We start from the raw sequence: 16,978 nt of genomic DNA, 5'->3' as shown, positions 1-16,978 counted from the left end.
TTAAATTTGTCCTAAAAAATTGATGTAAAAAGATTTAAACTAGCATAATTCATTGAAATACATTAAATTAATACTAATTTAATTTAATTGTATAAATGTATCATTTAGTAGTATAGTATTATATGTATGATAAATTTTTTCATCAAAACCATAAACTATTATCATATAATTCCTTGAAATTACATTGATTAAAAAAAAATGAATATCATCATTGGATCAATAATTTAATGGAACTTCTAATTTCTTAATATGAATATAAATGCCCTAATGTGAACATAACATTTTGAATTTGTCCATAAACTCAAATGCACTATTGAAAAACAGAGAAGAAAAACAAAACAAAACCAGAAAAGCAAATAGATGAGCATGATAGAAAAGTTGCTGCACATCGTCTGCATAATTGGTTTCTCATAAAGCAAAAGTTAATCACAACAAGGCTTTACAACAACAAAGACAAAATGGAACAGTAAAGAAAAGAGGGAGGAGCATAATCTCCCCCTTTCTTTTTATTACAAGGTCATGGATTAGAAGCACAAACTTTCAATACTCACTGGACAAGGGCGCATGGTCGCTAGGGATGTACAAGTTTCCATAGATGAGACCAGCTACCCCACCTCCAATAAGCGGCCCGACCCAGTAGACCCAGTTGTCGTGGAAGTCACCGCTAGCGACGGCTGGCCCAAAGGACCGGGCTGGGTTCATTGAGCCACCGGAGAATGGGCCTGCAGCCAGGATATTGGCACCAACAATAAAGCCAATGGCAATGGGCGCAATGATGCCAAGGGAACCTTTCTTGGGGTCAGCTGCAGTTGCGTACACCGTGTATACCAAAGCAAATGTGATGACTATCTCCATAACCACTCCTTCAATGGCTCCAACTCCAGCTGCTACGCTGTGGGTGGGGATTGCCTGAAAGAGAACAACAAAAATATCATATCAATTCAATTAAAATGTTAAAATAATTTTCAACCTTTGGCAGAGAACCTTCTACTGTCATCCTTGTGGACGAATTAAGGAAGTAAAATGTCAAAACTACCCTTGATTACATGCATAAGAAGAAATAATGATATTCTGAGGATAGGATATGGAAGTCATGAACTACTTCTATATACATATATATAAAAGATGGTATCCATGGACGAAGAACTTACCAAGCCTCCTGTGACAAATTTGAGAAGGAAGCAGGCAACGATGGAGCCAAGAAGCTGGGCGATCCAGTAAAAGACGCCAGTGAGGATAGTGATTTGGCCACCAAGAGCCAAACCAAAGGTAACAGCAGGGTTAACATGGCCACCGGAGATGTTGGCTCCCACGGCTACTGCAACAAAGAGAGCAAATCCATGGCAAATAGCAATAGCTACTAGCCCAGCAGGATCAAGAGCTGCATCATATGTCAGTTTATCTGTACAAGAGACAAGAAAGAAAAAGAAGTCAGGGGAAAAAAAAAAGAACATAACTATGTACGATTTGTGATACTAAATAATATCAAGAATTAGTAACTAAAAAAGGGTTTAATAATTAATATAGTTTAGATAATCCAGATAGGTAGATCAGACGAAGAGAGAGAAAATGAACTAACTGTAAGCAATGGCTGAACCAACACCAGCAAAAACAAAGAGCAAGGTTGAGATAAATTCAGCAAGATAGGCTTTAAAAGAGCCTAAACTAAAAGAATCATCAAAGCGACCAAAGGCAATTCTGGCCATAATTTTTGAAAGAAGATTAGCTTAACTTGGCTCAGCTTAGAGGGAAGTGAACTCTTCAGTGGAGAAGAGGGCCAGGCAATGGCCTTTCTCTTCACATGTCACATATATAGGAGCATAATAGTTTTATTATTAAATGAAGTCGTGGGTTATTGTTCTAATTAATTATATATTTTATTTATACATATATAGGGATAAATAAAAAGAATATGGAGATGTCTACATGCACATATCCAATCAAGTTTCTTCTGCCATCATAGCTGTCACTAACTTACTTTATTAGAAATGTCTGGATGCATATCAATGATTCATCCATGTTACCAACTTCCACAGAAGGATAGAGGCAAGTGTGAAGAAGATAATGACAAAGAAAAAGGAGGTGATTGGGGCATGACTAGTCTTTGGTCCGCAAAAGGGCACCGACCATGTTAAAAAAAAGGTCTAGAACTTGCTGGATTTGAAAAATGAGTGGCTAGGATTGGTCATTAATGGGGAATTAGGGATTATATTTATGTATATAATTTGATTATTTGAAGCTTTTTAAGGTAATATAATTGTAATTAGTTTAGGATTAGGTTAAGAAGAGGCCGGCTAAATGGACATGGATGGAAAGGAATTTGGCTTTCATGGGGAAGAAACTTTCCTGAAGAGTCAGATGGTTTTTTAATTTTTTTTTCTTATAATTATTAATAAGGACTTTAACTCAATGATATCGAAATCGTATTCAGAAAAATAAAATATCAAATTCCAATTCCGATCAGAGTGGATTATAATGTGATGATATTAACCTAATTATTTATCTTGCTTTGCCTTTTTCTTATTGAAAATTTCTGTCTGTTCCTTCCTGCCCTTTTCAACCCTTGGAAAAGGGGATTTGGATATCCATTGTGTGATTCTATTGTTCTATGGGGCAGGGATTTGTGGTTGAGAATCGGCGAATTTTATGTGATGCCAACCCACAACTTTAATTTTTTCCCCCTTTTTTTCACGGTTGAAATTGATAATTCACTATATCACCATTGATGACCGTTAAATCATTATATTGGGCAAAGCAAAATCACTGAATCTTTTAATTCAAGCCACAGGGAAATACATTGAAACATCACATGTGCTGTGTCTCCATTGAAATCATATTATCCACTAGTAGTACTCAAAGAGATTTATTAGATAGTAAGCAATGAACAACTAAACTTTTGAAACCTGTAAAAGCTGAGTATAGTTCAGACAGGAAGGACAAGTAAAAACCAGCCTGTAACCATGAAACAAGGAAATGTAGACAGTTCAACCCTGAAACCATTGTTGCTAAATGTACAGTCATTTTCAGAAGTCACTCCTGTAAAAATTAAGAAGCATGCAAACCTAATTTACGGAGGATAAAGCAGGCCACTGTATCTTACAGAAAACAAAAACAAGAGAATGAATTTCTTTTCTACTTACCAGTCTCTTAAGTCTCAAAGAGAGTGGTTGATTATCCAACAGGCCTCCATCACTTCTGAAGATACACTCTAAATTCAAGCATGTGGCATTTCATCATGAATTAGTGCTACCACCAGCCAAAAAACATCTTGTTCAATGACAATATACCTTTAAAACATCTGCAGCTGCATCTGTTCGCTCCTTGTTCCAGAGATTCAACATGAGCACAGTTAAGTGAAATGTTATAGATTCGATAAATGTAGATTTGTATATCCCCAAGTCTGTCAAGTGCAACATAAATTAGTGAGATTATATTAAAGTAAAAAGAGAAGGAACAATAGGAAGAAAATAAATGGATTAATTCTCAGAAGAAATGGAAGCAAATTAATTAGCTTCAGCACAGGAGAAAATGGACAAATATTATATTTCTGTGAAACCATAAACGGCTATCAAGTATCAACTAAAGAAAGAATGTTCCACAATCTCTTCATTTAAAATTACCCAACCCGTAGTGACTTTGATGCTTATGTGTAAAACTAGCAAGAGGTATGCTAGTTAGATCCACTTTACTTTAACACGTTTCACTACAAGAAAATATCAGAATAGAAACCGAATTTAGAAACGGATTTATATCGGTTTATAATTTGAAACGGATTTTGAAACGGAAATCTGGTAGAACAACTTAAATACATTAAAAACCAAATAGCAACTGATTAGAAACCGAAATTAGAAACGGAAACTCGTCGGTTTCTAAATTATGAAGAACATTTTGATGGCAAATTTAGCAACTGTTTATAAACCGATTACAAACCGATTTTTGAAACCGAATAATTTTCCGTTTCTAATATTTGTCATATTAGAAACCGAATATATCGGTTCCTAATTTCTTTCACTTTAATTTAGAAACCGATTTCATTCGGTTTCAAAATAAAAGTATTATCTATTTATATTTAGAAACCGATTCTTATCGGTTTCAACATTCATATAATTTCCATTTTATTTACTAAAAATTAAATTCTGTATAGAAACCGATTCCTATCGGTTTCAATTTTCCTTTGTTATATTTAGAAACCGATTTATTTCGGTTTCAAAATAAATCTAATCATTAATTTTATTTATTAAATTTTAAGGATAAATTAGGAACCGATTCATATCGGTTTCTAATTACCTAACAATTTAGAAACCGATTTATATCGGTTTCAAAAGTAATGTAATTTCTATTTTATTTACTAAATTTTAAAATAAAATAGAAACCGATTCCTTTCGGTTTCTAATTACTCAATAAATTTAGAAACCGATTGCTTTCGGTTTCAAATTTTACTTAAATCGTTAGAAACCGATTCCTATCGGTTTCTATTTTCTTTTATTATATTTAGAAACCGATTTATGTCGGTTTCTAATTGAAAGTAATTTAGAAACCGATTGCTTTCGGTTTCAAATATTAAATTGTTCTCTAATTATATTTATAATTTCTATATTATTTACTAAATTTTCAAAATAGAAACCGATTATTATCGGTTTCTAATTTTTTCACTGATGCTTAGAAACTGATAACTTTCGGTTTCAAAATTTATCGATTATATATTTGATTTAATAAATTTTAAAGTAAAGTTAGAAACCGATTTCTGTCGGTTTCAAAATCAATGAAATTTTAAAATAAATTAGGAACCGATTTATATCGGTTTCTAATTCTTTTAGTTATATTTAGAAACCGATAGCTTTCGGTTTCAAAAATTAAAGTGTTATCTAATTATTTTTATTTAATTTTAATTTTAATTATATAGAATTATATTAATTTTATTTTCATAAATTATAGGGTTAATTTAATTTCAAATATATATATTATATTAATTTTTTTTCAACTATATTAATTTTTTATACCATTCTAGAGAAATGTCTTTCATAAACTTACGCTATTAAAATAATTTAAATCAATAATTAATTATATTTATAAAAATAAAAAAATATTTACAAGTAAATACTAATTTAATACTAGCTCCATTCTATGTCAATAATTTTGTTAATTCTTTGCAAAATACTATACCAATCAAAAAGGAGAAGAGAAAATTCAAGTATAATATAAAACCAATGGATGACAATGGAAAACAAACAGCAGGATTTATCAGAAACAACCTCACAGCCTGATAACACGAAGCAAAACTATGTACAATCTATTGCATTGCATCAGAAGCAAATCATTCGATACAGACATATCAAAATTAAATGTCTTCCATGATCCATGTCAATCTGCCTTTGTTGTTTCAAATTCATTTTTTTTTCCCATATCACAAAGAAGTGCTCTACCCCTCCTCCCACTAAATCAAACCTAGCTCCATAGACCTAAACAGTTAAACCTAGGGGTGGGCATAAATCAGTTTTAACAAAAAACAGAACCATACCATTTTAATTCAGTTCGGTTCGGTTATTATTTTTGGAGAATTTTGATTTTGAGCTCAATTTGGTTACTTTAGCTAAATTTAAATTAAAAAAAAAAAGACCAAATTTAAAGAATTAATGGGCCTTTCTCCAATTGACTCAAAAGTCCAAATAAAATAATCTGCGACCTAAACAATGTTTAAAACCCATCCCGCACTCTTCAAATGAAAAGGTCCGTGACCTAACCCTCATTTTCAACCTTTCTGTTCTTCATTTCTGATCTCAAATTATCCAATATTCCGATACCCTTCCTTCCTGACCTCCCCGCCTCACTATCACCGTCATGCCTGCCTCGTTGGCCCTTCCCATTCACTTCCTTTTTCAAGTTTCGCATTCACTTTGGCGCTGTTTCAGTGGTGTTCACCGTCATTTATTACATCTCTTTTTAGTTTCTCCATCATTCTTCGTCTGTGGATTGTTGCTTTTTAATGGAAAGGCTTTTTGAGGATTCTCTCTTGCACGCTTGTGGGTTGTTCTTTGTGTTCTCTTCTTCCTTTGGTAGTGGTACTGTTTGCATAGATTGGTTTATGAGTGTACATTTTTCACAAATTTTGAATTCTATCTGCATAAATCTGTTTTTGAGTTGAATGTCCGTGAGGCGAGTCTTGTTAGTGTGTTTGCGTGTTTAAATAAGTGCTTTATTGTCATAATCCATATTAACGGATCGCATTGTTGCAATTCGTGGCTTACCTTTAAGTATCTGAATTTCTAAACTCACCGCAATCACTAATTCACCACCAAAATTTTTTAGAAAGAGAAAATGTGATGCAATTTGAGATATGTTCATCACAGTTTATCTTGGTTTTTAGTTTTATTTCTGAGAAATGCTGAAATTGTAAATGAAATGAAATCCATTCATTCAGTTTTACAGCCCAACACAATGTGTAACTATATGCACTTTAGTCGTTTCTGTGCATTCTGAAATGTTATATAGACATTTCAGAATGCTATTGAGAAATTGGAAGTAATTTTAATGGGAATTTAGTTTTATGAAGTTGGGGTTGCACTGGTATTTTGGCTATAATTTTTTCTAGCTTCCTTCCCTTTGGTGCCTTTCATCATATAGTGCACTCGGCAATGTAAAACTAACTGAAGCAAAATATTTCGATTTGAAGCAGTTAGTTTTACTTATTATCATATAAGTGATTGACAATTCTCGTGAAGTGTTAAAATTTTGTTGTTTCAAATTGATAATCAAGTTATTGACGAGTTAATTGTACAAATGGTTATTTAACTATAATTTAGTTTCATTTTTATCATATAACTTTTACTTCTTGTAATTAGGCCATGCATGCAACTTTAGTTTTGTTTCAATTTGGTACAACATCCAGATTCTTGGAAAAGTCTCACGGGAATGCTGTCATGAACCATGAAGCATTCATTTACACATTTGGTTTTGATAAATTGCATACAATTAGGATATGTGAGAGTACCGAAGTTGAAACAAAATTTAAGTTTTATGATATAATTCTTTGCCAATCACATGACTAATATAAAATTAATCTTCGAGTTTGGTAGCCATTAGTATAATTAACCTGAATACTGACATATTAACATCATAGAATAAAAGCAGTAGAATACAGCCTGGAAATCATTTGTATGATTGTATGATTTCATAAATGAATTCTAATTTCGTGTTTTTTTTTTTTTTTTTTAAAGGTATGTATATTACATTTGGTTATTAGAGCCATTGACCCTTTTGGTTTGTCTATATCTCAATTATCTTTAACCTTACCAATTTGGTGCGATTTTTCTTACATCATCAGGTGTCAAATTGGATTTGAAGTTGCTATCTTTAGCAATAGATCTATTTTATTAAATACTCAGGAGAATTTTAAGCTGAAGGCAAGTATATATCAGCTTAGGTTGGGTTGAAACTGAGTGAGGTCCCTTTTTCTCTTTGCATTTTTCAAAGATGAGAATTTGTTTCATTCATGGTTGTATAAGCAAACAGGAGGCTTGATTACATTTCAAATGCCTTTAATAATCTTCTGCTTGCAATGAATGCCAATTGTTGGATCTGAGATAATATTTTAGTTTTACATTTAAGAAGATGGATCTTGTCATTGTGAAAATGGACTAGTACATCATGCCAAGCGGCCCCATGTTGCATGGTAGAACCAGAAACTCTCAGGCCACCATGTTGTGCAGGGTTTGAGAAGATAGAGAAGAGAAATATAGGTTTTATTTTAGGAAAAATTGTTATTTAGTCTTTCTATTTTATTCTTTAGTCCGTCTATCCAATTTAAATTAAGTTTTCTATTAGTCAATGTGATGCAATGTGTAGTGTGTAGAGATAATTACATGAACAAATCTTCAAAGAACAGCAAAGGTTTAATCCAAAACTTCAAGAAGAAAGAGATAAAAATAAAGTAAAGAAACTTTATTGAAAATTGAAGAAATAAATAAAATTACAAATAAAAGATTGTATGTTTATTTTATTGCTATACTAATATCTATTTTTTCATGTCCTTTAATTTTAATGATTATTATGTTTTTTAATTTTATACTATTATGCCATATAATGTAGTTATTTATTTATTTATTTACTTTGAGGTGTTAAATTTTATACAATAATTTCTTGTGAATTTCTTTTTTTTTTTTTTTAACTACACTGTCTCATTCTCTCTTTTGGTCACTATCTCGTTATTTTGTCCCTTGCTTTCATTATCACAGGTAAGTAATATTTTAATATGGCGTTTTAATTTGTAGATGCATGCATATCAATTTTTGAGGTGATAATTTTTCTATTTGTAGAAATTTTGTAACATCTCTCATTGTTCTCTGGTGCAAATTTTATGTTGTGCACTTGGAGAACTAATGGGAGATGTCTTTGAATTTTTACAAATATATGACATGTCATTATCTCATGCATTATTGGTAGAGATGATACAATTCTAATTGGGTTAGGGCCTTACCTTTCAACGCATGATTGGGGATATGATGTAATTCGATATATGACATATCATTACTAATATTCACTTAATTATTACAACTATTAGGAAAATGGGATCGGATCGGAGATGGATGTATGCTAGGTTAAAAGATGGTCTATTGACCTCGGAATTCATAGAAGGTATTGAACAATTCATAACATTTGCTAAGCAACATCCAGAGTGGATGGATGGGGATAAATCAAGTGTCCATGTAATCATCGAAAGTGTCGAATCGTAATTATCCGATGAGAATACAATTCGGTTACATTTGATGAAGCATGGATTTGTGCCATATTATTATAAATGGATTCTACATGGGAACCCCGCACAAGTAATATTGATAGTCAAAACATAAATGTTATGATAGCGGAGTCTGCTCAAGAGGTTGATAATAGCACAAGCAATACCTATGAGCAAATGGTAATGGATGCAAGAGTCCCGATTTCTTTCAGATGTAATGGAGGAGCCTCCAAATCCATCACCAAAAATTGTATGACATGTTGCAAGTCGTTAATCAAGAGGTGTGGCAGTTGTGAAAGCCATTCAGCTCTCGGTTGTTGCAAGGATGTTGAACATCAAGGCGTAACATCATTTGTCGAAGGTGTTTTGATGACATTTGTCAACTTATGAAAGAGGTGTTACTGGATGAAAATTTAATGACTCAAAACTTTTACTGACTGAAGAAGTTGGTTCAAGCATTGGGCCTACATTGAGAAGATTCATTGTTGTACTAATGGATGTATGTTATATTGAATGAAGATAGTGAGTTAACGAATTGCAAATTTTGTGACCATCCACGGTTCAAACGACATAGTCGAGGCGCTTCTAATTTTCAAACCAATGTGCCACATAAGAAAATGTACTACTTTCCTCTCACACAGAGATTGCAAAGATTATATGCTTCGAATGCAACAGCAAAAGAAATGAGATGGCATGCTGAGCATGACCATGAAGATGGGGTAATGTGTCATTGTTCAGATGCAACTACATGGAAGCATTTTAATAAAACACATCCTTCATTTCTTCTTGAGGTTCGAATGTAAGGCTAGGACTGCACCGATGGGTTTCAACCATTCGGTCGATCCGACAACAATATTCATCTTGGCAGTCATTGTCACTCCTTACAATTTGCCTCCTTGGTTATGTATGAAGGAAGAGTATATGTTCCTAACGGTACTAGTTCCTGGTCCGAGAAACCCAAAAGACAAATTGGATGTGTACTTACAGCCCCTTATTGCAGAGTTGAAACAGTTGTGGGAAGTTGGAGTTGAGACATATGATGCATCAAAGAAGAATAATTTTAATATGAGGGTTGCGTTATTATGGACAATAAGTGATTTCCCTGCATATTCAATGTTATCCGATTGGAGCACAACAGGCGAGACTGCTTGTCCATATTGTAGGGACGATTCAGATGCATTCACATTGACAAAGGGTGGTAAACAATCATGGTTTGACAATCATCGTAAATTCTTACCAGCTAACCATCCTTTCGATTTTAATAAAATTGCTTTTAGAAAGAACAAGACAGTTACAAAAAGTGCTCCCCCCATTCTATCTGGTGAGGAAATTTTAGAACAAATAGAACATCTAGGATTAATGTGTGTCACAGATATGGGTGCAGATGAGAATAACAGTTGCAAAGCAAAAAACACGGGTTGGAAGAGACGGAGCATTTTTTGGGATTTGCCATATTGGAGTACTAACATGCTTCGCCACAACTTGGATGTCATGCATATAGAGAAAAATGTATTTGAAAATATTTTTAATACTGTGATGAATGTTGAAGGGAAGACGAAGGACAATGCAAAATCAAGAGAAGATTTGAAAGAGTTTTGTCACCGACCTGAGTTAGAGAGGGATATGGCAACAGGAAAGTATCCTAAAGCATGTTACACATTAGACAAACAATCAAAAGCAGTGTTGTGTGAATGGCTTAAAAATCTTAGATTCCCAGATGGTTATGTGTCAAACATGGGTAGGTGTATAGACATGAGAAAACTAAAGTTGTTTGGGATGAAAAGCCATGATTGTCATGTCTTTATGCAAAGATTACTCCCAATAGCATTTAGTGAATTGCTTCCAAAAAATGTGTGGCAAGCATTGACCGAATTGAGCAATTTCTTTAGAGAGTTAACTTCAACAACACTTAGAGAAGAAGCCATGTTACAGCTCAATGAAGAGATTCCTATTATATTATGTAAACTAGAGCGTATATTCCCTCCAAGTTTCTTTGACTCCATGGAACATCTCCCAGTGCATTTGGCTTATGAAGCATGGATTGCTGGTCCTGTGCAATATCGGTGGATGTATCCATTTGAGAGGTAACTAGTTTAATGTATTGTTGTATACTATCATTACATGGAGAAATAAAAACTTTGTTGTGACTAAATAGTAAATGGTACAGGTACCTTAGGAAGTTAAAAAATAATGTGAAAAATAAAGCCAAAGTGGAAGGTTCCATATGCAATGCATACTTAGTTGAAGAAGCATCGTCATTCTGCGCTCATTATTTTGAACCCCATGTCAACACAAGGCATCGAAAGGTTCCACGCAATGATGATACAGTCGAACATATGGATGAACATCTAGGGAATCTATCAATTTTCACTCATTCCGGTAGGCCACTGGAAAAGGAAAGGTTACATATCTCACGAACAAGAATTTCAAGCGAGACAAATGTACATCTTGTTGAATTGTATAGAAGTAAAACCGTACATTGAGTAAGTTTTTCTAATATTCAATTATTATAATTGTTGCAATGCCATTATTGATTCCAAACATGTAATTAACTATTTTCATTGTGTGCAGCATTTTTGTTAATGAGTTACACATGGCCAATCCAAATATCAATGATAAACAAGTTGATGAGAAACTAGAGCGTGAATTTGATAAGTGGTTCAATAAATATGTTCACAATCCCTCCAACAATATATCAAGCCAGTTTTAAAGGATCTATCAAAGGGTCCATTAAGAAGTGTTATGTGCTACAATAGTTATGTAGTTAATGGTTATAAATTTCACACTAAAGGTTATGGTTCGCATAGGGCAACGATGAACAGTGGGGTATGTATCAAGGGACTATTTACAGTACTAATGAAAGTGACTACTATGGACAATTAATTGAAGTGCTACGATTGGAGTACCCTGGATTACCAATCAAAAGAACTGTATTGTTTAAATGTGATTGGTTTGATCCAACACCAAATGTGGGAACAAAGATTCATCCAAAATATAAACTTGTGGATATTAATCATAAAAGATCCTTCAATAGGTATGAACCATTTGTTCTTGCTATCCAAGCTGCTCAGGTGAATTATTCCATATATCCAAGCTTAAAACGTGACAAGGATAATTGGTGGGAGCTGTTCAAAATCAAAGCGAGATCTGTTATTGATCTTCCTGAGCAAGTGAATGTCACAACCCCCCCTGCACGGGAAGAACCATTTCAAGAAGATGAAATGGAAGTCCCTTTGATTCAAATTGACGATGATGATGATCAACAACAATACTTGAATGATCAAAATGGTGTACTAGTTGAAATTAATGAAGAGGATGTTGAAGATGAAGAAGAGCTTGAATTGGACTCAGAAAGTGATGAGGAATGCGATGATGTATATGATAGTGATACTAATTAGAATTAGGTATTTCTCTTAATGAATTTATATTTCTAAACTTGAAGTATAAACTCTAACTAATTTCATCTGTATTATGTATCATAAGTTGAATGAAGCTAACTAATTAATACAATTATTTATGCAGGATGCGAGGCAACGGTCGCAGGGGAGGTTTGTTGGGTCATTCACAGTCAAGGCAGTTACCTGTGCAGGATGAGCCCAATGATCAACTAGACCAATCTACACAGGGTCAGCCTCAGGTTCCTTCACGATCCACTGGGAGGTCGGCACCAGATCCAGAGGGGTCTACTGCTTCAACACAGCATCGAGCTATACCTCCACCTCCACCGCCACCACCTATTACCCCATCTTCTGAGCCTGCAATTGGATCAACCTCTGGTCATGAAGGTCATTCAGTTGGGGCAGCACCAATATCATCGATGGATGGCCTATCACTCACTACATTTGGAAGAAAGAAAAGAATAAAGCTCATTAATGGCACGTAAGTATTTAAAATTAATTAACTTTATCTATGATTTGGTATTTCATATCATTGGGAATTGAAGTACTGTGTTTCTACATTTACATAAAATCAATATATTTGCTGTCTTTCTTTTGTACAGGTTACATCCATCTGAGGAATGTGCTAAGAAGATGAAGAATATCTTCAAGGAGAGGATGGACCCAGAGGGGCACTGTTGGAAAACTATCACGCCTGAAACAAAAGAGTTTTACTGGGATGAATTTCAAGTAATAAAATAAATATTTAAATATTAGCTATCAGATAACTAATTTGCATAGTTTATGAAACCTCAAAAAAGAATGTTATGAACAAATATCATTTAAGTGATGAGAATTTGTGAATTAATGTAAAAGAACACAATTGAAGTATATTAATGCTTAAATGATCTATATGTACAGCTTGTGTGATATTGAAAATATATATTGTTGTGAGTTGTTGTAGTTGGGGTGGATGTTATTTATTGTTGAGAATATATGAAGTGTTTTTAACAGGTGCAATTAATACCTAATAACTAGGTTGGATTGTCCAAAATTTAGGGGAAATGCTGTCAATTTTTTTCTAAAATATTATCATACTAATACAACTGTCTTAATTTTTATTTATTTTATACCAGAAATACTTTGATTGGCAAGAGGTGACTCCACTAGTAAAGGAAGCTTGGAGGCGTAAGGCTGCAGAGCGCTATAAGGCCCTAATGTGCAATGTCAGGAAAGGAAAATCCAAGGTCATCGTGCCTAATAGTACAATGCAAAAATGGAAGGAGGCATGGAGTAGCCCAGAGTTTAAAGCCAAGAGCCATCAATTCACTGCTAACCGTTGTAGTGAGATAGGGGGAGTTGGGGCAGGCATCTCTAGACACACAGGGGGTTCAGTTTCACATGCTACTCACGCAGATAGAATGGTAATGATTTCATATTTACTATAGGATGGTAATGATTTCATATTTACTAGTTTTGTTATTGTCTGTCTACATATTAGTAGCAAATAATCGAACATTATTATAAACATCACTAAAATCATTATATCTTTTAGGAAGCCCACTTGGCCAAGACCTTTTCTTATGAACTTTTCCATAAGACCCACACTAGGAAAGGCACCTCCGATATGGTTGATTCACGAGCGCAATCAATTAAGGTAAGTGAACAAGTATTTTATGTCTTTCAATTATATGAAAAAAATGAATAAGTGAGTTTGTTTATTCAATTGCCAAGAAAAATAAATTTAAAATATGTGTATTGACTTATGCAGGATGCATTTTTGGCGCTTAAGGAGCAGTCGTCTCAACCACAAGAGGGGTGCAGTGACCCTCCTATTGTAGATGAGGTCGCACTATATTATCAAGTTGTGGGGGGGGAGAAGAAGAACAGGGTTTATGGCATTGGATCTCAAGCATCAATTTTTTACCCTAGCTCATCACATGGATCATCTTCTACTGCATCCTATTGTGCTCAGTCAGAGGCAATGCAGGAAGAGATTCAACAATTGCATCAGACTATTGCAACGCTCAAGGATAGTTTGGTTGCAATGGAGGAGAGAGATCGACAACGCGAGTTGATGCTAGAGGAGAGATATAGACAACGTGAGCAGACATTGGAGGAGCGCATGCAACAAATGATGCAAAACATGATGTCACAAATGATGCAGGGTACGCAGTTTACAGCCCCAACTCCACATGCGACTCATCAAGATGATGGTAGAGAGGCTGATAGTGGTGATGAGTGATTATCTTGTTGATGACAAGTAGCTTGTTTTTTTGTTATTATGATATTTTATTTTTCCATACAGTATATTATTGTCATAACCCTTCACTGTCATATTTATATATAATATTGACTGATATTTGATATTTGATAGCCTGATATTATAAATATTATGATATTGAGCATTTAAAATTAATATTATATTATATGCTTCAATACAGGAAATAATATATTAAATAAAAAAATAAAAATTTTCTACTAGTAATTTGAAACGGATTAAAAACGAATTTTTCCGTTTCTAATCCAACAACACAAGTATCGGTTTCAGAATTTAGAAACCGATTTGCAACGGAATTTCTGTTTCAAAAAAATTGAAACCGAAATATCAGTTTTTAAATTAAAACGGAATTTGAAACCGAATATATGCGGTTTCTAAATTTGAAACGGAATAGTGGTTTGAAAATAGATTCAGAATTTGAAACGGACGCCATTTTCCGTTTCAAATTCATTTAGAAACTTGCGGATTTAAAACTGAATATTTCGGTTTCAAATCGGTTTCTAAATGTATTTAGAAACCGATTTTAACTGATTTGAAACCGAATATTCGGTTTCAAATCTCCTTTTTTCTTGTAGTGTTGTCATCTTCAACTTTAAGTTCAACTGCAACATCATATCCTTAACTCAACTCTTGGTCCTTATCTTCATTGTCAGAAAGATTTTCATTGGAATCACTTTCTACGGTCTCATCCAGGGGAAGCATCACTAATTCCCAATATGGAGTTCTGAAAATTGAGTCGCTATCAACCAATTCTGGGTGTACAGCCAAAGGAAGAGGCATGACTGAGAGAAACTGAGACTTGGGCTGTAAACCGCCCGTGTTTCAGACCCCCCGAAAAGACCGCCAAAATGGATCAGTGAAAAGCAACTCAAGTATGCAACTAGAAACATGAAAGTTGAAAGTCGATGCCTAACCGTTGGCATTAATTATATTATAGCAGTGTAAAGGGAATAAAAGAAAAAAAAATTCAACTTCTTGAACAATAAAGTGAAATTGTTAACGAAGAAATAAAAAGGTGGTAATTACTTTAATGTTTTCAAAGATGAACGTTGTACTAGAAGAGAATATGTAAATCAATCTATGCAAAAAGCTGGGATGGATTTTAGGCTTTGCTTAAGAGAGAGAGATTCTTGTTTTTCTGAAGTTGGTTCTCTGCAGATTCTTGTTTTTTCTGCTCTTTACAGTAACCTTAGAGATAAAGATACCAAACTTGAAATAGAAGTGTGCTAACAATTTCAATCAAGACAAGAATACACCAGGAAACCATATAGAGAGAGAGTGTGTTCATCATCTGCAGTATAGAATTTAGTCAAGGAAAGGAAAGAACCCAAGAATAAAGTGGCGTTGTATTCCGATATCCATCAAGAACACTTCCAAGAGAGCTTGTAAGTAGCATACGTTTTAACCATGGTGTGCCTAGGAGTTCTTGTTGGGTGCAAACACTCCCGTTCAATCACAGGCTATGTCCTATCAGCTCTGGTGATCATAGCCATTCTCATTTGCTTGAGAATTTTTTGTTATACTATTTATCGGCTGTTGAAGAAGGAAGAACTGCGTGATCATGGCGTGGAAATGCAGCTGGAGAGGACAAGATATGTGTGATCTTGGCAGGAGATTATGCTTCTCTGGTTGTTCAGCAGTATACACAGTATAGTTCGTCTCATCAGTCCAGCCATTTTACGTTGCTATCTTTATTGGCCAGTCTCATAGTCAGCCTGCTATCAATTCTTTCTAATTGCTGTTAATGAAATTTCTTGCTACCTGCTTTGGGATATATGATTGCTCTCTCTCTCTCTCTCTCTCTCTTTTTTTTCAAATACAACATTCTTTTTCTTTTCATTTTCTATTTCCTGATGAGATAATCATATCGCAGCAAACCTTGAAGGACAAGGGCAAAAGTAAATAGAAAAAGAGAGAAGTCAATGTCATTTCCCTAGCAGATAGAAATGGACTATTAATAAAGCAGAAGCATCCAAGATAAGATTTTCTAGAAGGGTCTCTATTGAGCAATTCATTTTCACCAAAAGGCCCACAGGCAGAGCAACTTAAAATAAGCTGCAGGCCCCAAATGAAATTAGACAAAACAGGGAAGTGAAAGAGCACTTAGGATCTGTTTGTCATTACTATTTGTGTTGCTGTTAAAAAAGTACAACCTTAAACATATTAATCAGAAGCTATTAAAATTAGTTTTATGTTAAATTTGACATGTTTTAGTTAAAAAATTCTAAAATAGCTTAACAACTTTTTCAAACTATTATTTTTTTTTTAACGTTTAAAATGGTGCTTTTCTAAAAAGTAGATTTGAATCATAATGTCAAGTAGATTAAAGCTCTGTTTGATATTGAATTTCAGAGTCTAAAACTGTTTTTCTGAATAAAAGTATCATTTTAAATACCATTAAGAAAAGTAATTTAAACTATTTTATTATTTTAGTGTTCTTATAACTAAAACTGATCAAATTTAATTTTTAATTATTTTTAACACCCTCTATCTAATATATTTAAAAAATTAATTTTCTCAATAGCTATTTTAACAGTAATACCAAACAGACCTAACTCTTTAATAATTATTGTTGTGTATATTTACCAA

The 16,978-nt window shown here is 33.7% G+C and overlaps 5 protein-coding genes across 5 annotated transcripts in view; 4 read left to right on the top strand and 1 right to left on the bottom strand.

The window, feature by feature from the left end:
• The window catches only part of LOC110639941 (uncharacterized), a 60,002-nt gene that overhangs the window by 34,676 nt on the left and 8,348 nt on the right, over positions 1-16,978 (top strand). The window lies entirely within an intron of this gene.
• LOC110639949 (aquaporin TIP2-1) lies at positions 368-1,857 on the bottom strand. Its single transcript, XM_021791085.2, has 3 exons — positions 1,580-1,857; positions 1,152-1,402; positions 368-909 (listed from the first exon to the last, which is right to left on the bottom strand). The coding sequence occupies exons 1-3, from the start codon at positions 1,704-1,706 to the stop codon at positions 541-543; spliced, it is 747 nt and encodes a 248-aa protein (XP_021646777.1). The 5' UTR covers positions 1,707-1,857; the 3' UTR covers positions 368-540.
• On the top strand, positions 8,795-11,441 carry LOC110655973 (uncharacterized). Its single transcript, XM_058154547.1, has 5 exons — positions 8,795-9,092; positions 9,251-9,450; positions 9,644-10,815; positions 10,899-11,189; positions 11,303-11,441. The coding sequence occupies exons 1-5, from the start codon at positions 8,795-8,797 to the stop codon at positions 11,439-11,441; spliced, it is 2,100 nt and encodes a 699-aa protein (XP_058010530.1).
• On the top strand, positions 12,002-13,630 carry LOC110673441 (uncharacterized). Its single transcript, XM_058150115.1, has 4 exons — positions 12,002-12,135; positions 12,254-12,610; positions 12,732-12,858; positions 13,245-13,630. The coding sequence occupies exons 1-4, from the start codon at positions 12,038-12,040 to the stop codon at positions 13,554-13,556; spliced, it is 894 nt and encodes a 297-aa protein (XP_058006098.1). The 5' UTR covers positions 12,002-12,037; the 3' UTR covers positions 13,557-13,630.
• On the top strand, positions 13,695-14,477 carry LOC131181545 (uncharacterized). Its single transcript, XM_058150124.1, has 2 exons — positions 13,695-13,765; positions 13,880-14,477. The coding sequence occupies exons 1-2, from the start codon at positions 13,736-13,738 to the stop codon at positions 14,351-14,353; spliced, it is 504 nt and encodes a 167-aa protein (XP_058006107.1). The 5' UTR covers positions 13,695-13,735; the 3' UTR covers positions 14,354-14,477.

Source organism: Hevea brasiliensis, chromosome 1, assembly GCF_030052815.1.
Source record: "Hevea brasiliensis isolate MT/VB/25A 57/8 chromosome 1, ASM3005281v1, whole genome shotgun sequence".
NCBI lineage: Eukaryota > Viridiplantae > Streptophyta > Magnoliopsida > Malpighiales > Euphorbiaceae > Hevea > Hevea brasiliensis.
Note: the sequence above shows the minus strand (reverse complement) of the source record. Positions and strands in the feature narration are given on the sequence as shown.